The 20,119-nt window shown below is 42.8% G+C and overlaps 1 protein-coding gene across 1 annotated transcript in view; it reads right to left on the bottom strand.

Annotated features, from left to right (window-relative positions):
• Positions 1 to 3,501: 3,501 nt before the first annotated feature.
• The window catches only part of WDFY1 (WD repeat and FYVE domain containing 1), a 47,111-nt gene continuing 30,493 nt past the window's right edge, over positions 3,502 to 20,119 (bottom strand). The window contains exons 6-12 of the mRNA XM_030834878.3: positions 18,799 to 18,911; positions 16,846 to 16,972; positions 14,591 to 14,696; positions 9,078 to 9,179; positions 7,404 to 7,534; positions 5,803 to 5,911; positions 3,502 to 5,015 (exon numbers count right to left, since the gene is read on the bottom strand). Of these exons, the coding sequence (XP_030690738.1) occupies positions 4,956 to 5,015; positions 5,803 to 5,911; positions 7,404 to 7,534; positions 9,078 to 9,179; positions 14,591 to 14,696; positions 16,846 to 16,972; positions 18,799 to 18,911 (748 nt within the window). The 3' untranslated portion in view covers positions 3,502 to 4,955. The remainder of the gene's footprint in view (positions 5,016 to 5,802; positions 5,912 to 7,403; positions 7,535 to 9,077; positions 9,180 to 14,590; positions 14,697 to 16,845; positions 16,973 to 18,798; positions 18,912 to 20,119) is intronic.

The raw sequence follows: 20,119 nt of genomic DNA, 5'->3' as shown, positions 1-20,119 counted from the left end.
CTTTCTGAGTGAAAAGCGACCAGCTGACTCTCCAGCACCCTCGGCAACAGGCACATCAGGCTGTCGTAACAGCACTGAGGTCATCCAGCCAACCTTTTATCCCCCGCATCCTTGTCCACTGCACAGTCTGCCAGAGGTGACCTGGGTTCTATCTAGACTGTCTTACAGAAACCCGTAAGTCAACAAGCTGGAATTCCATAGATTAAGACACTAAGCTATGCCTGTTTATTGCCTATTCAAAGGAACAAATTCAAGTGTTGAAGTAAGTCACGTGGACTTACGTAACCTCACAGAGTTGGAGACTGGCAGTCCCAGTACACGTTCAGACAGCACAGAGCTAGTGTCCACTGCGACTTTGCAGCAACTAATGATGCTAACAGCGTGCACAATTTTTTGACATGGGCTAACTATCCGTACTACATCAGGTGGGGAAAAAAGGTAGTCATCCATTAACACTATAAGTGTGTGTTCTATATGTACATGTGCATTTAAAAAAAAACCTGGAAAGATACACAGCATAAGTTTAACAGTGGTTTCTCTGGGTGGTTGGACTAAACTGCCATTCTGATCTATAAACCAACCCCTTATCAGTTACGCTGAGGACTCAGTTGTCCTGGGTCTGAACCACCCTGTGTTTCTTCATAAGACTGAGCTGTTGGCAAGGGGACCTAGCGCAGGGATCATGGTGTTTCCACGTGGCTCAGGGCACTCAGGGGGCCTGTATATCCTGAGTGATCCGACTCCAGGGCTTCACAAACTTCAAAACAGATCATACCTACTTCCTTTATATAAAACTCTCATTACACGCTAGCACATTAAGGCAGGCGGTATGAAGAAGGCACGTGCTTTCAAGTCAGACAGACAGTATCTCCTTGGTTTTCTCATTTGTAAGACGGGGAAAACAATGCCTTGCAGAAGTGTTGCCGGGACTGAATAATGCAAAGTCCGCAGAGCACCCAGCACACAGACAGTGCTAAACCACGGTAGCTACTACTGCTGCCCTACGTCCAGATCAAACATAACAAAAGCCAAATTAAGCAACAGAGTAACAAGCAAGGAACACTTTATTGTACGCACATTCTCAAAAAAACCACAAAAACAGAAGCCGCAAATAGAAGCAAAGAACAAAGTTTTCTAGCTGTCTGGGACACGCAGGGCACCCTATCTTATAGAAACATAGCTAGTACAAGACAAAATGTACTAATCAACATTGCCCTTTGCTTCCCCAGTCAAAAAAGCCTCTAGAGAGAAACACTTTAAATTGTATTCTAATATAAATTTGTTGCACAATTAAACTTCAGCTTACTCAAAGAGTTACTGTATAGTAAATAGCAGAAAATAGAGTAGGCATTCAATAATCTGCTCACAATTAACAATTAAGCAATAGACACTTGAATAAATATAGCATGTATTACTTGTTAAACTTCACATTTATAATGAGGAGATGGTTTATCATGAATAGTAACGGGTTTCTTACATTTAAGGAGATACCAGGTCCAGTAACGGAAGTAGGACGCAATGTAATGAAAACTGATTTTAGGGCTTCCCTGGTGGCGCAGTGGTTGAGAGTCCGCCTGCCGATGCAGGGGACACGGGTTCGTGCCCCGGTCTGGGAAGATCCCACATGCCGCGGAGCGGCTGGGCCCGTGAGCCATGGCCGCTGAGCCTGCGCGTCCAGAGCCTGTGCTCCGCAACGGGAGAGGCCACACAGTGCGAGGCCCGCGTACCGCAAAAAAAAAAAAAAAAAAAGAAAACTGATTTTAGAAAATATCTCCTTGGGTCTGAGCCACTATGGTATTTATTCCATACTTAGGCCTATTTCAACAGTTTAAAAATGTAGGTATTAACAAACTGAATGCTTCAGGGGGAGAACAAAGTGACACCATCTTCTAGAGCAATATGTTTTGTTTATATCCTCTAGGCAGCAGGATAGAACTAGGGCATAGTAAACAGAGATTTACAATGTAATGAATAATCTGTTTCCATCTCATGCTATAAGGGTACATTCCTATCACCTGCACTAATAGAGAGCAATTTTAGAACATGTTTAGAATGAAGAATTGGCAAGTCCTGATCACAAACATACTAGATCTAAACAGAAGGATATTTTCTAATGTTCTGTACTTTGTGATCCCTAATTGCAACTCAGCGTGAGTGTTCAGGAATGGAAAAGCCGGTAAACCCTTACTCAAAGAACTATGTTAAGTGACCCGTTTAAAGAGTAACGCAGTCAAAATAAGGCAATAACTAGAAGTCTCGCTGTTCTCTATGTGCCCAGTCGCTAAAATTGTGAAAATAATTGTCACCCACCTTTATAAAAAATATTACCCCATTTGTTACCTAGTGTGTGATAGAGACAAGGCAAGCCTGCCATGTGCATTTCAAAAAAAAAAACTCGTAATAAGCTCTGGTGGAGAAAAAATACATTGAAACATTCTCCTTTCCCTTTCTGGATACCCTGCTCCAATTCTTCCTCACACAGACCTTTCCTCCTTGACTTAGGTTAACCCCTTAGGAAGCGCTATATCAGCCTTATATTCTCTATGAAACACTGAGTCTTTCATTAAGGATTTTTTAAAATAAAAAAAGTCTCAAAGCTAAGGCATATTCTCAGCAGCTGCGAAACTCTGCTCAGTCTACCACAGGCATCATAAAATCACATTTTACAGAGGTTAAAGGAAAGCAAAACCGCAGTTCGGCACCCTTCAACATGGCAAGGGATCGATCATATTCTATTTTCCTTGCAGGACTTCATAAAATCCCCAGGATGGCACCTTTGAATGAGCTGAACCATTGACTAAACCAAGCTAACATTCAACACTGCCATTCAAGTTACCATCACTCAAACTTTCTTCTGGATTATGTTAGTAACAGACATTAGGCAAAGGGCCTAGTAAAAAGTTTTAAAGAAAACATCTTTTTCAGGTGATATAACACAAAGATTACAAGGAGCAACAAAGTCGACTTCTACTGCAGATCATTCTAGAACATGATGAGCCTGACCCCCTCTCCTTATTTGTGCCACTTGGCCATTAAGACATCTTAGTTTAACTGCCTGTCTTAAACTATTATTAAAAAAAACTCATACAGAGTGAAGTAAGTCAGAAAGAGAAACACAAATACCGTATGCTAACACATATATATGGAGGAATCTAAAAAAAAAAAAAATGGTTCTGATGAACCTAGAGGCAGGACAGGAATAAAGACGCAGACGTAGAGAATGGACTTGAGGACACGGGGAGGGGGAAGGGTAAGCTGGGACAAAGTGAGAGAGTCGCACTGACATATATACACTATCAAATGTAAAACAGATAGCTAGTGGGAAGCAGCCTCATAGCACAGGGAGATCAGCTCGGTGCTTTGTGACCACCTAGAGGGGTGGGATAAGGAGGGTGGGAGGGAGGCTCAAGAGGGAGGGGACACATGTATATGTACAGCTGATTCACTTTATTATACAGCAGAAACTAACACACCATTGTAAAGCAATTATACTCCAATAAAGATGTTAAAAAAACCATTTTAATTAACAGCTGTTATTTTAAAATATTTAGTCCCTTAGTTATATCGTACACAACGATGTTGTCTTGATATGATCCCCCAAAAGCGATGCAGTAGTTTTTTTCAATATCCATTAGTAAGACTAACAAAAATACTTTTGCTATCTATTTTAAAATCTGTCCTTAAAAAAAGTTGACTTCTCTCCACTCACTTCCATAGCCCTAAAGTAACAGATACATGTTTTGCTGTTAAAAACAAATAGATATTTGAATATTAAGAGACAGGCTCCCCATTCCCTACCTCTGCCCCATCCTGGTACTAAGTCGCCAAAAACTTTTAAAATGCCGTTTGATACAACAGATTTTGCTAATTGTTATGAAAGTAATTTACAAGTTAGGGATTACTGTGCAGGACCTGGTTAACAGTTACTGCTCTGGATTACCGATTTCCTTCTATGAAATAAGTTATAACTAAAAGTCAACCTAGTTTAAAAAGCTTTGGAGTCCTTTTCTGAGGTGTCTGTTAAATTGCCACAGTATCACAGGGGCTCATCTTGGAACTGCAAATAGATTGTGTCTTTTAGGAGGACTGGGCTGTTCCATGGAATGGGCTGATCACATCCCATCACAGTCATGCTGGTAGCTGGGTTTTCCATTAGTCATCACTGACTGCAATCAGAAAAAGTCAGGCGGCTTGTGTGAGTCCCGTGTTAACAGCACCATAGAAACGTCTCGTCCTCAGAGCACATTTGGGGGAAAGGGAAGAGTGCGGACTGCCTTGGTTAGTATAGAAACTGTACAGCTCACTTAGTGACAATCTGAGAGTTCGCCCACGGCATGCTGGCTGGGACGAGAAACAACTGAAGTGGGCCACACACTAAGAGCAGACATGGCACTACCTGGAGAGGACAGATATTGTTAAGAGGTTTCTCAGTGACGAGGCGTAGAGAATATTCACAGACTGCCAGCAGATGAGGAGAATCTCTGGGCTCCTAAGTCCCACTGCAGCCCCCAAGGGAGAGAACAAGCCCTCCTCCCCTGACCCCTGCTCTGCCTGCAGAGAAGCATGGGAGCCCCTGCGGGCCCAGCAGGTCTGGGGGGAAGTGTGTTTGTAGTTGGAACTGCCTGAAGAAAGTTCTAGGCTTTAACTCTTCCATTCAGTATTTTTCCTCCGAAACTCTCGCGTGCTAAATTACTGCCTCAGCACACGTCAGCTCACCACGCCCGAGGACGTCTCGCTGGAGTAACTCCATTCCTTGGGGACCCGCTACATCCCACGGGTAGTTCCACAAAGGCCCCAAAACACACCTTTACATTTTTTTTTTCTTTTTAAAAACGTTGATTTGGTTTTTAGTGGCTGCTGTCCATCCACGTGACAGTGACTGTGGAGCTACAGGGAAGCATCCTGTTTGGTGAAGGCTGCTGCTGGGAAGGTGCAGACCCCGCCCGGCTCCTGGATCAATGTGGAGAAAACCCAGTCGCCAGGCTGCAGCCCACCACGGGCGTCATGTCCCAAATCTGCAAGAGAAGGGGGAGGCCTGGAGACGCGGCACCGGTCACGTGGCCCCCCAGGAGGCGCTGTTGGCGCTGAGAACAGACAGCGGTTACACTCTCAAAGGGGCCAACATAACTCATGCTCTTCTTTCCCTACAAAACCTTCTCGAGATTTACACAGCGACGAAACAACGTGGTCAGCTAAAATGTGAAAAAAGCTTATAAGCAGTATCTCTCTCGACACCTGCAAATTACATCATAATGATGTTTTACTATAAATTTACTTTTATTTTTAATAAAAAGCCCACTGGGGAAAAGCCCTTTTTTTTTAAATTATGAAATAAACTATGTCATAGTTTTACAACTCAAGAGTGGTACTAAGGATAAAACACTTACTTTCAGTTTCTGCGTTAGCCACCCAGGGATTTAATAAAAAAAGCGTGTGGTTATTTCTTATACGTGGGAAGCCTTCTGCCCAGGATGAAGGGATCAACAGCCAGGGAAGGAGTGATCAGAGAAAGGGGTCAGCTAAGGCCAGGCAGTGGGAGGGAGGACCCTGGGGCTGGCTCAGTGCAGACAGTGACAGAGGTGTGCCAGGCCCTCACCGGCTCACCTGGAGAGACCGACGTGGCCGAGGGACACACCACCAAGGGCGTGGAAACTCACAAACATGCAGTTCGTTTCCAGGTTTCCACGTGGCTATAGGTTGTTCATCAAAAGGCAAGGCGAGCTTGCCAATCAGAAGCGCCTTATGCACATTCATAGCATGACGGTGGAGCAGTCTACACTGAGGTGCTAATTGGCAGGTTACCTTCACCACGCGATCGGTCCCACAGGTCACCATCAGGCCCCTAGCAACATCCATGGACATGTGGGAGATGTTATGTTTTCCTTCGTGAAAGGTTGCTAGAGAAGTCCGACTAACAGAGAGAAAAGAGACCATTTAAACTCACCCCACTGTTTCTAGAGCCAAGGGATGAATTTTCTTAGCAACAGAGAGGAAATACGATAACAGCGTCAAAATTCGCTCCTAAAAATGTGGCTGCAGTTTTGAAAACTATAATTAAAGGATGATGGAAAGCATGATAAGTTGCAAGACTGTTCTATAAAAGATTTTCTAAAACTCCCAAAATAACTAAATTTTTTTTTCTTCCTTTTTTTTTTTTTGCGGAGAGGCTGGTACCTTCCTAGACATAAGGACAAGACTACACTGCATGAGATCCCAGGCTGCAGGCTCACCCGGAACCCTGGTGTGAGAAGCAGCGCTCCTGTGCACGCTGGCCCTCACTCTGCTCCAAAGCCCGCAGCAGCCCAGGCCCCACCTCCAGCTCCCTGACCGACACCAGTGGTGCCGCACTAGCTTTCCTACTTGGGCTTCCCCCAAGGTGTGTCCGTCTGCTACTTTCAAAGATGATTCACCTGATTCCCCGGTGGCACAGTGGTTAAGAATCCGCCTGCCGATGCAGGGGACACGGGTTTGAGCCCTGGTCTGGGAAGATCCCACATGCCACGGAGCAACTAAGCCCGTGCATCACAACTACTGAGCTGCGTGCTGCAACTACTGAAGCCCGCACACCTAGAGCCCGTGCTCCGCAACAAGAGAAGCCACCGCAATGAGAAGCCTGCCCACCGCAACAAACAGTAGCCCCCGCTAGCCGCAACTAGCAAAAGCCCGCGCGCAGCAACGAAGACCCAATGCGGCCAAAAATAAATAAAAATAAAAGAAAGGAGCAAAATAAAATGCTGGTTCTGTCCAAATGGATCTGCCTGAGTCAGGAGAGAATGGAGGACAGACAGATATGTCTTACACACAAATAGTTATTTAAGAACAGATTGCTAGGTCAGATTGTTGTGGAAGAGAGAACAGGGGTCTCCGGAGTTTTCCCACAAATAAAATTTCCATGCGTGTGTGCGCACAGGTGGAAGCCAGGGTGCTTCTGTAGGGTGCCAGTTCAGCCACCCATCAGTGTGCACACGGCCTTGACCCTCACAGCATCGCGAGTGGTGCGGGGGCTCCCGGCCAGACTGGTCTTAGCAGCATCATTTCTCACAGTGTTTGGGAGAAACTTGTCTTAAGTCATAAAGCTAGGGCAGAATCCTCTCTTTAGAAACTGTTTATGAAAGGGATAAACGAGTGGGCAGGAATACAGGTGATCCTGAACAACACGCTTTCAACGGCGTGGGTCCGCTTATACCCAGAGTTTTTTCAACGGTAAATACCACAGCACGACGTGATCCGCAGAACCGTGGATAGGAAGGGCCAACTCTTTTTACACCCAAGTTACCCACTACACGGAGGGCTGCACCTCTGACCCTCGCGTTGTTCAAGGGTCAACCATGTATCTGTATCATTTCTCGGGCTCTCCCACTGCAGATGGACACACAAAAAGATAAAGATAAGCGAACACTCACTCCTCGTCCTTGATGGAGTCATAGCAGGAATCGCAGACGCGGACCTGGAACTCAAAGCCCATGACAGGGTAGCTGGAGCGCTTGGTGCTGCACTTCCCACAGACAGCCTGCCCACACTTCCTGCAGTGATGCTTCGGGGACCAGGAGGAGGAAAAGGAGTTTACCTTTTGCTTTAATGCCCGTGGCCTCACTTCAGAGTAGGGGAAATGGGATTGGGACAATGTGCCTCGAATTATAATCACCCCCAATTTAGTGTATCAATAAACACACCAGAGGCAGACAATATCAACAGCCGTTGAGGATTTCCAAATATCTTTGCTTTGTTATTGGTTAAATACTAGTTTTTATTCATTCATATTATCTGCCTAGGCGACCATAAACAACACTGCCAAGACCAAGTTCAAGCTCATTCAGGAACCCAAATGGCTAGAGACTTCAGGAGGGAAAAATGTATTCCTATTACAGAGAAAAGTTTTGATATAACATTTTACATGTAATTTGCCCTCATTAAGAAACAGATAACCATAATCATGTTGTACTATTTCTTTTAATCTTTCAAATTGTGATTCTGGAAATAAGCACCAAGAACATTCCAAAATAGCCCAGTTATTATTACTAACTTTAACATACATATTTTTTTAAACCACTAAAAGCCTTGCGATCCACACCTTTCCTCTCTCTACCACTAGTTGTTAACTCATAAGATTAAAATTAATTCTTCATGTTTCCTTTGAAGTAGAGACTACTTCACACATCAGTTACCACCAGACATGTGTCGCGAAAACTAGGCCAAGGCTGCAATGTGGGTGCTACTTCCGAGCATTAGAATGTTACGAATGCTGAAACAATTCCTGCACTGCCTGCCAGTCTCATACCTGACCTTGCTGTAGAGTAGCTTCATAAGCAAAGTCAAAGAAAGTTTATTAACACACACAAACTTTCCGTCAGTCCCTTAGAGAGGTGCGACCAGTAATAAAAGGAATAAAATTGGCATTCTTTTTTACTTCACCTGCACAAATTCATATTCAATCTGAATGAGCGGCTACCTTCAAGGCTACTGTAGAACTATGATTTTTGTAGAACTTTAGTGTTACGTGACTACCCAGTGGCAAGCGCTTCCTTGAAATCTGTAGGCTATTTGGGACATGTATCGACAAATTAAAAAAGATAAAAAACAGTACGTACTTGAAACATGCTTAACAGAAATGCTCCAGGTACACTTACGTGGAACCATTTATGAATAATCTAAAATTCCTGGTGTCAGAGTATTCCAGTGGGGGCTAATCTGTTACTTGTTGTCTGTTTGTGCAAGCATTAGGCTTAGACGCCCTAGTTCATTCTGATTTTGTGCTGGGCTAGTACAAACACTGACTTTAACAAGTAATAGTCCTAAACTCAAAACTCTTTCATCTGTTGACGAATGGGCTCCCAGGGTTTTCTGTGCGTCTCGGCTTTTCCAGTGCAGGACAAGCAGTGGCATAGTCTGCTAACAGTCTCACTATTACCCGGGAAGGGCCCTGCTCATGGTCAGTCACACAATGATGGTGACACCACAAGGGTAGGAATCAACAGCATTTAGAGGGAAAAGTGCGATTCCAAACAAAATGACAGATTAATCATATAAATAACAAAACACAGAATTAACCCAGTGATGACTCGATGTTGGCTACTCACCTGTCTCAACCCCAGTGTCTTCGTGTCCCACATCTGCTTTATATTCCAGAAAAAGGGCTGCTCACATTTCTGACAAGAATCACTTTCTAACCACTGAGGAGCCTGGGGGAGGAGAAAGTGAAACCCAACATGTGAGCATCTGCCTGTTTACCCTGAGTTGTCAGAAATTAATACAACAGTTCCAGACCTTGGTGGGGTTATCCTTTTTTCAAACTCTTCAATATATTATAGCTGTTGCCATATTCAGTATTATGTTTGTGTTTTGAATCATCTTTATCATTTTTGCCATGTTTTCAGGATTGTTCATTTTTAATCTATCGATAGGAGGGAGTAGTTCATTTTGCATTATGAACTCTTAAGAGTTGTCTTCATACACTTCTGTTTTATGCCCAAAGTTTTTAAAGTTGTTTGATAACTATATCCAGTTGAGCAAAAACCTTTCTTGCAGAACCTGACGAACTACCACTTGGGAAGGCTTGTGGGGTCACAAGGTGACCAACAGGAGATCTTCAGGGCGCGGCATCGTGTCAGACAGATGAGCTGCCCCGCCCCCATTCCCAGCTCCCGGGAGTGGTGCCCGCACAGCCAGCCTGTGGACCCCCATTCGAGCAGTGATCTCTCTGCACTGCAATTCTTTTTTTTTTTTTTGCGGTACACGGGTCTCTCACTGTTGTGGCCTCTCCCGTCGTGGAGCACAGGCTCCGGACGCGCAGGCTCAGCGCCATGGCTCGCGGGCCTAGCCGTTCCGTGGCATGTGGGATCTTCCCGGACTGGGGCACGAACCCGCGTCCCCTGCATCGGCAGGCGGACTCCCAACCACTGCGCCACCAGGGAAGCCCTGCACTGCAATTCTTTATGCACATTTCCTCCCCCCAGCCCCTTCGACTAACCTATGAATTATTCACTGGTCTTTTCATCTTTAAATACCTTCAGCCTGTCACAGGGTAGGCGCTCAATGAATTTTTGTTGAAACAGGGCAATTAGACCTCAAAATTACTTCACTGAGAACTTAGAAAATATTTCTCTAAACAAAACATTACAAGTTGTATTCGATTACAAGATGAACCTGCTAAAAGCCTGTTTAACCTCGTCATGTATCGTCATATATGTGCAGTAAAAATAGAAAATACTACTTCCATAAAATTAAACCAAAGGTCACGAAGTAAGAAATAATCTGTTCTTGATCTTGAAAGTTAACACTCAAGAAAAATGTATCTGATAAGAGGAGAGGATGGGAGAACCACAGGAAATGACCTACACTGATCCTTATAAAATATGCAGTGAAGATGGTCAGCTTCACAGAGATTCGAAAGGGGACTTTTGGTGGTTTAAAGAATGCGTTTCCCAACTTCTTTTTCTGTTTCCTATTTCATCAAAACTTTTGGCTTTCCTATTCCTTATTTTAGATAAGGCACTAGAAATATTTCTATATAGGACAGACATTACAAAGGTCTTTCTTTCAGGGGTTGGGGGGTAAGGCACTCACAAACAGAAAGAAGTGGGCTGAGACAGAGGAGAGGTTTCTTTAAATAACTGCGCTAATGTTGGAAATGGGAAGGGAGGACAGAAAGGGTGATAAAGAGATGCACACCTCCGTGAGGAAGAATACTACTTGATGTAGAATTAGTTGTTTCTGTGACCAGGGAAGAGAGAAGGTGGTTTGAAAACACTGCCTGTGAACAATGTTCCTGAAGGAGAAACGGTGATTACAACGACACGACGGGCCCTGCTGCCAACAACGTGGGGACATTAAATCGCAGGGGGAAGGAAAGCAGGGGCCACTGTCTAGTCTTATGTTTGTGACACACGCCAGTGTAACTCCTGCAATACCACCCACGTGAGGAACAGTCACGTGGGACAAGATGAACGCGAAAACGTATTCACGGCAGTGATATTCAAGTATGAGTATACACCGCATAGGGCTGTGAGCATTAAATGAGGCAACATTGGCGAAGTGTTTTGCATAATGCCTGGTATATACAAAGGGTCTTATAAGTCCAGCAGTGTGTGCCCAGGGTTTTATATGCCTTACTTTGCTTAATTTTCAATACAACCTTAGGAGATACGGAGCAACGTTCTCCCCATTTTACAGGCAAAGAAACTGTGGCTCAGAGATTGAAGCGACTGTCCATGGTTGGTTAGTGGGTAGAGCTCCCAGTAGACCCAAGAGTCCAGCCCACAGCCCTGCACTCGTCCACTGCGCTCCACACAGCCTCTGGACATGGTCCTTTTCACTTCAACATGTCAGGGTCTCCAAACATGTTTCTGGAGTATGACAACCAATGGGGACTGAGTTCCTGCCCTCAGGAAGCATGCTTCTGCCTAAGGGTTAGGAAAGAATATTACTCTGCCGAGCTGGAGGGCAGAGGGGCATGAGCGAAGAAAAAATATGCTTAAAATGATTTGAGATAACAAATGAAAAAATGAACTCAGAAATAAACAGACTTTTTGAAACATATTTTGATATAAGAAATACGCATAACTTTGTTTCTTTTAATAGAATTGTGTTATGGTGTAAGCTATCATGAACCATCCTATTAAATGCTTATTCTCTAAGGAGACAAAGTTTTCTTTTATGCTGAGAAGAGCTGAAGAGAACATTAATCAAGTTTTCTGTTTCACTCTCTTTTCTCCATCTTGTTCCATCTGCTTAATCTGGACAAAGATGATGTAACAAGAATAACCCCAATGCACTGCTGCTGCTAATGGGTGCGCTCATCTACTCTGCACTGATGTATAAAATAGTATCCATTCTGTGATCGACTAGCTCCAAATAAAGTTCTTATTTCAAGAGGATTCATTCTAATTCTTGTTACTTGCTCATTTATGTTTCATGCCTACTTCCAGAAAGGAGTCCCTTTGATTACAATCTGGCAGGGAGGTAGATCTGCTTCCAACCAGCCAGTGTGGTGGCCGACAGCCACTGTAGGCTGCGGACACTCCACAGTCAGTGTTTCCAGGTGACTCAGAAAGAAACTCCAGCAAACACTGTGGGGTTAGAGAATCTGGGATTAATCCTCTAGGCCTGTGCCTAAAGAAGTCCTACAAATTGTCCCAAACCCTAACTCAAGTTCAGAATCTAACGGATCGGAGGCGGCTTACTTTTGCACTAACATTTACTCAGCTGGTAGAAACAAAACAACAAAAAAACCCTAAAAAATCTACTAAAAATGCTGCATCTTTTTGACATAACTTTCTTTCCCACCAATACTGCCAACCATTGAGACAGAAAAGCTCATAGAGCAAAACGTATTACCAGCTGTGTGCTCGTGATTTGGGGTACTCTTCCATAAGTGACTACAAGGAAAAGAGTGACCCCCACAGGAATGACAGGACTGTCTTTTCTTTCCCTAGAGGCACAAATAAACTCCACACTCACATAACCTTGAAGGTAAGAACTCTGCTTCTACTTTCTACATCTGAAAGAACTTACCAAGGATGAGAATAGTGGATTGAAATCCAAGCGGTTAAACCCTTACAAGAGCCACTAGTAGCATCAGGCCCCAGTGGTCTCCTCCCTCACGATCCAGGGAACACAGAATAAGACTGAAAAACAACAGGCCGAGTCTAGGAAATAGAACAGTATACTAGCTGCCACTGTTGCATGTAACTAGCAGATGATAAATATAAAACGCAGTTCAAATAAATCTTTGCAAAGAAAGTATTACACATTCTGTAATATCGAGCCAATGTTCATATGTTTAATAACAAGTTACTCTAAGCCTTACCAAAAGATCTTTAGAAAATTCTAAAAGGGAAATTAACCAGCAGACATACAATCAAGACTTCCTCTATGACTTGTCTTACAAGGTCACTAAAAAAGTAGCAATCGGTACTTCTCCGGATGACGGACCGCACTTTATCATTTATACGGTAGTCTGTTTCCTTCACTAGATTACAAGTTTCTTGCAGGTATGGATCTATGTGTATAAAGCATGGTAATCATAAAGTCTGGAAGTGAGTAATACTGCTATTTCTTTTTTTTTTTATAAATTTGTTTTTATTTATTTATTATTTTTGGCTGTGTTGGGTCTTCATTGCTATGTGCAGGCTTTCTCTAGTTGCGGCGAGTGGGGTCTACTCTTCGTTGTGGTGCGCGGGTTTCTCATTGCGGTGGCTTCTCTTGTTGTGGAGCACGGGTTCTAGAGCACACGGGCTTCAGTAAATGCGGCGCGTGGGCTCAGTAGTTGTGGCACATGGGCTTAGTTGCTCCACAGCATGTGGGATCTTCCCAGAGCAGGGCTCAAACCCGTGTCCCCTGCATTGGCAGGCAGATTCTTAACCACTGTGCCACCAGGGAAGCCCGCTATTTCTTTTAAATAGACTGAACCCCTTTGATTACGTCCCTAGGGTATACTAAAGATGCGAGTTTATTCAGTGAGAATCAGACTCACAAGTAATTAGAGGCAACACAAAGCAGATGCATGCAGGGGTGGGTGGGAATGCTGCATTCATGCCTGGCGTCCACCACAGAGGTGTGCAGCATACTGACCTACACGCTGCGTAAAGGACGGCACCTGGAACACATCATGTGACATCATGCAATACAGTATGTACTGCAATGCAGTATCATTTATGATGCATATGCACCTAAGTTTCCAGACTTTAGGACCACCCTTTAGATGCTCAATAAATGTTTCTGAAGTTAAACCGTAAGTCTTTAACACCCCTCACACTAAAATCTTCTCTGGAATCCAACTCCACTATCTACGTCACAGGTTTTAAACGCCACTTGGAAAAGACAGATAAATACCTGTGCTGGCAGAGATGAGAATGGAAATCCTGCCTGGAAATCATCTGACATCTATAAAAAGCATTCAGAATGCACATATCCTTGACCCAAAGGGTCTATTTTCAGAAATTTGTCTGAAATAAATAATTGAACAATCACACAATGACAAGGTGAAAAATGTTCACTGCAGCATTCTTTAAAATAGAAAAAAAGACAGAGAGATTGCTTAGAGTGTCTGTCTAAAGAATTGGAAGAGACCTTAGAAGTCATCTCATTCAACTATTTCACTTTATGGAAGAAGGAATGGAGACTCAGGGAAATTAAGGCACTTAGAACTCAGGTCTCCTGAAAAGAACACTGTTGACATGGACTCAGTGGAACAGAAGTCAGTGGAAAATAAAAGCAGAGAACAGAGATATATTTTCCCAGAGGAGCTATGCCCCTGGTGCGCGTCTCGGGGACCCCAGGGCAGGTGTGCAACCTCGGAGCGCTTCCCCACAGTCACTCCCCTGCGCATGCCAGACCGTCTCCCGGGTCCTCTCCTTGCCCTTCTCTGTGAAAATCAGCCTAAATGCCCTGGCTGCGTATATCGCTTGTCCCTGTGGAAACTCTCCAATGAGTAGTGAATGCAGTGCAAAGTGACATGCAGGACCCTGTCAGCTGATAACCAGTAAGAGCTGGGACTGCCTGCACCTTGGCTGGCATCTCCGGTCACCGGGTAGAAAACCAAGAGGCAGGCTGTGGGAGCTCTCCTGGTCAGCCCTGCCTTGCCCTCTCTTACCTCCTCTCTGCTAACATCCATGTTCCACACTGCAATTCCGCCGTCTGAGGAACAGGAGACCAGCTGCCTCGTGAGCTGAAGGTAACACAGCGACTGCACCCTGTCACTGCAAACAGCACACACAACAGTTACGTGTCTCAATGTGGAAAACACAGACATCATCTTCATGCAGGCTCAAATCTCTCCCCTCGTTGGAATCAGCCACTGACATTTTATCATTGATGATCTGGATCCCAGTATAAACTTTAATTGGCATTCTATAACTTATTATACAGAATAATAGTTTCTATGAAACAAACACTACTAATCAGTCATTAAGAACTGCAGGTCAGAGTCTCCCACCAGCGGCCGGCAGGCGCCCTATTTGTGGGGAGATGCTAACTCCACGTTTTCCCACACTGCCATCTTGTTTATAGCAATACAATCTCACCTCAAGAAACAAGAAAAATCTCAAATAAACAATCTAACCCTACACTTAAAACAACTAGACAAAGAAGAACAAAGAAAACTCGAAGTCAGTAGAAGGAAAGAAATCATAAAGATCAGAGCAGAAATAAATGAAACAGAAAGGAAGAAAGCAATAGCAAAGATCAATAAAACTAAAAGCTGGTTCTTTGAGAAGATAAGCAAAACTGATAAACCCTTAGCCAGACTCATCAAGAAAAAAAGGGAGAGGACGAAAGCAATAAAATTAGAAATGAAAAAGGAGAAATCACAACTGACACTGCAGAAATGCAAAAGGATAATAAGAGACTACTATAAACAACTATATGCCTATAAAATGACAACCATGAAGAAATGGACAAATTCTTGGAAAGGTACAATTTTCCAAGACTGAACCAGGAAGAATTAGGAAATTTAAACAGACCTATCACAAGTAATGAAATTGAAACTGTAATTAAAAATCTTCCAACAAACAGAAGTCCAGGACCAGATAGCTTCACAGGTGAATTCTATCAAACATTTAGAGACGAGCTAATACCGATCCTTCTCAAACTCTTCCAAAAAATTGCAGAGGGAGAAACACTCCCAAATTCATTCTACGAAGCCACCATCACCCTGAAACCAAAACCAGAAAAAGATATCACACACACAAAAATTATAGACCAATATCACTGATGAACACAGATGCAAAAATCCTCAACAAAATACTAGCAAACAGAATCCAACAGCACATTAAAAGGATCATACGCCATGATCAAGTGGGATTTATCCCAGGGATGCAAGGATTCTTCAATATACAGAAATCAATCAATATGATACACCATATGAACAAATTGAAGAAGAAAAACCGTATGATCATCTCAATAGATGCAGAAAAAGCTTCTGACAAAATTCAACACCCATTTATGATAAAAACTCTCCAGAAAATGGGCAGAGAGGGAACCTACCTCAACATAATAAAGGCCATATATGATAAACCCACAGCAAGCATCATTCTCAATGGTGAAAAACTGAAAGCATTTCCACTAAGATCAGGAACAAGACAAGGTTGCCCACTCCCACCACTCTTACTCAACATAGTTTTGGAAGTCCTAGCCACAGCAATCAGAGAAGAAAAAGACATAAAAGAAATACAAATTGGAAAAGAAGAAGTAAAACTGTCACTGCTTGCAGATGACATGATACTATACATAGAAAACCCTAAAGATGCCACCAGAAAACTACGAGAACTAATCAGTGAATTTGGTAAGGTTGCAGGATACAAAATTAATGCACAGAAATCTCTTGCATTCCTATACACCAACAAGGAAAAATCAGAAAGAGAAATTAAGGAAACATTCCGATTTACCATTGCAACAAAATAAAATACCCAGGAATAAACCTGCCTAAGGAGGCGAAAGACTTGTACTCAGAAAACTATAAAACACTGAGGAAAGAAATCAAAGATGACATAAACAGATGGAGAAATATACCATGTCCTTGGATTGGAAGAATCAACATTGTGAAAATGACTATACTACCCAAAGCAATCTACAGATTCAATGCAATTCCCTATCAAACTACCAATGGCACGGTAGTTACTACCAATGGACTAAGGAAGAAGAAAACCCTGGCCTCTATTTTTGCTACAGAACACCAGACACTCAGGCCTCACGGAAAAGCAGTTAGAAGCAGACTGAGAGAGCCCTATCAAACAGGGCTCACTGTCTGCTAAAAGGCGGGGTTTGGACAAAGTAGTCTCAGAATACGAACGCCTCCCCCGACCTGCCCCAGCTCAGATTCTTTCCCCACCCTCACAAACAGTCACGCACTGGTGGCCCTGGAGCAAGAGTGTGCGGCCTTTCCTTCCTCCGATGTCCCACATGATGATGCTGTTGTCAGAGGCTCCTGAGAAGAGTAACCGTTGAATAGGGTCCCACCAGAGGCAAGCGACACTACCTAGGCGTGAGAGAGGGAGGCTAAATGTAATTCTACATCAGGACATACACATCTGAGGCAGAAGACCGAACGAGGACCAGCTGAATCTTTAAGTAAAAATGTATTTTCATTGCACAAAAGGGCGTTCAACACTTTATCACGAGTCACAGAGAAGGCACAGCACATCCGCTGTCCCAAGCTACAAGATTAGGATTTTCAGTTGTATATCAAGCTGCTTTGAACACAAATGTGTTTAAAGAAGATTTTCCCCGTCTATACCAAAAAATTATAAAATAGCTGTATAGGAGGGTTAGTTCAGAAAAAGCTTTTGAAGAAAAAAAAATAGCTACCAATATCTAATGAGAAAAGGCAGTGAAGTTTTCTGTGGTTACCATATATAAGATTAAAATCTAGATTATTCTAGGGCTCTGGGACCTTGCAGGTGTCTTATCACAGGATGCCTATGTTTAAGAAAACTGAATTAAGTATCTCAGAGAAAAAAAAAAAGAGATGCATGTGTACCATACAATTATGCCAGAGAACTTAGGTAAAAAAATCCAAACCCTCCATTTCACACTCTATATTGGCTAAACTTATTAAATTTGATATCCTTGGGAAAATCTTTCTTTCTACAGATTTCTCTTTCAACAGATCTCTTCATTGTTCCATTGACTGCTGCTTGCCTAGAAAAAAACTATTAATAAACTTAATAAAATTGAACCAGTCACACAAGCTAATAATATTTTTGGTGGGTATACAGAAAACTGATAAAGCCACATTCAAAACCAACCAACAGAGACTAGTTTCTCACAGAAGCTTAACGAAAGTGAAAAAAGAAGTATTGTGCAAAACTGGCTTCAGGGATCAACTTTGCAGAAATCCTGACCCTGTTTGATCCTATGCCCCATGCACTTCAGCTAGAGGCCTAATAGCAGACAAGCAAGGTCCTTCTACATGAACACTGCTAAGTAGTTATCAGAACACGCTCTGCCCTTAGCAACCCAGAGAATACTTAACAGCATGGGGATCATGAGACCATTAGTCATAAACAGAAAGTGGTTTCTGCCTGTGCTTTCCTGCCTAAATCTATTCAAACTTACTGTCCTTCTCTCTCCCTTTTCCCCTTCAAGGTCCCTGATCTGATAGACTCGGTTTTCCATAAATAGATTAGCTATGGAGGACATTTAACTTGTTACACTTAAAAACACTATTTTCATAAATAAGTCCATCATTAATTCCTTCAACAAACCCCCAATTCTTCGATGTGAACCAGATGGCCTCGGAGCTTCTAATTTGTGACTCAATATAGCCGATTGAGTTTTAAAGCCTTTCCACAAAGCCCGGCCAACTCACCACCCTACAGAAATAATAAAATTCCACCCAGTCATTCTTTTCCCGCCGTCCCTCCCCCGGGGATGTTTCCCAAGTAGAGACAGAACCAGCTCATACATTTCTTCTAATTGTACTCACCTACTACATCTTGCTTGGTGTCCTAGAAAGTGACAAATTTAAAACAGTAATAACAACATTCTTCCAAAGGTCTCACCATTTATAAGACATTTGAAAAGGTCTTCAAAAATAATTTAATTTCAAAGGTAAACAAAATAGAAAGTATTATCCACACAAGGAATCTAGAAGGGATTTGGACAACACGAAACTCTCCCCAACACCCTGCCTTCACTTAGTTTTCACTCTTTGAGACCTTTTGAGATTTAATCCCCCTATCTGGCCGATCGGATTGAAATCTGACAGATCATAAGGAGGTGATCATTCGTGAAACCACAGAGCTGAGAACTAAATCTGGATGCCCGAATTAGGTGAAAAACGGCGGTGATTATACAGCCTACCTTCATGTCCTTTAAGGGTGGTAATAACTGAACAGGAGCTCTGTTCAAGCTTCAGCAGGCTGATCTGTCCAGAACAGTCGCCGACAAAAGCATACTGAGTATCAAAGTCGTATCTGTGGAGACGCAGTCAAGGACGTATGACACAATCCACCTCAAAGTTATAAAGAAGAAAACGTGCATTCTAAAGAGAATACGCGACACACCTAAAACTACGAGAAAAAAAAGAAGTACCCAGCTGAAAATCACACAACGTGTAAATACTGAAGAAAAAGAACGTTTTAAGCTAGAATTATCAGGAAAATTAATATTCATTCATTCAACAAGAATTCACTGAGTAGCTGTTACTATTCCAACCAGTATCCTGGGAATTGGCAACAAAAAAGTTAAGAGCTGATGGAGAAGACAGACATAAAAACAAGTGACTATAAGCAAAGTATAACTAAGTGTTAAAAAGTAAAATGCTCAATAATGAAAACAGCCAAAAAGAACTGGAAGAAAACTGCTTTTCATGAAATATCTCTGGAAATGGTGTAAAACTGACAGCAAATATGGACATGAACCCATCCTTTTGGGGGGCCTAGATGATTTAGCGTTAAGTGAAGAGGATGGTTTAAATTGCTGTGAAGTTTTAATTTTAATCATCCAAACGGCAGTCATTTGGGGTAGTAGTAAACTTTAAATTTAAACATATATTAACTATTGGCAACAACTCATTACTTTCTTGGTCGCTTTACGGCCATAGACATTTGTGGCAAATCAGTAGTTTACCCACAATAAGATAACTACTATTTTAATTCCAAAACATAGATCAAAAGGAGGACCACAGGCTGGGCCATGATTATGTGATTCGGTGCCATTTTCTATCAATCCAAACGAAAGCCAAACACATAACAGAAAAACTTATTTAGCACTCGATACACCTGAGTAGTCTTCCCTTGCTTGATTCTAAAGCATGTGGTACTATTTTAAATATCTCATGCTGTGCATTCATTTGTAGCACACATTTTTTTATAAAGGCTTTCAATGGAAGAAAAGAGTTTTACTACACCAGACGTCCAACTCTCAAAGAGAAACTACTGCGGGGCATTTGTCTGTTGCTGACAGCCTTGACCTTGCCATCACTAAGATACACAGCTACCGCAGGCAGCCTTAGGCAAGAGGGAGCGCTACGTGAAACAAATCCCATTGAGCAGTAGAAAAATTTGAGCGCGGCAATTCTGTAACATTTGGGGCATCCTGAGGCAACTTTGCGAGTGTTATAAGGATTATGAACCCTCTCCAAACACACCGTAGCCCATTTATGAACTCCAGGGTCACAGAC

The sequence above is a fragment of the Globicephala melas genome, chromosome 7 (genome assembly GCF_963455315.2).
Source record: "Globicephala melas chromosome 7, mGloMel1.2, whole genome shotgun sequence".
NCBI lineage: Eukaryota > Metazoa > Chordata > Mammalia > Artiodactyla > Delphinidae > Globicephala > Globicephala melas.
Note: the sequence above shows the minus strand (reverse complement) of the source record. Positions and strands in the feature narration are given on the sequence as shown.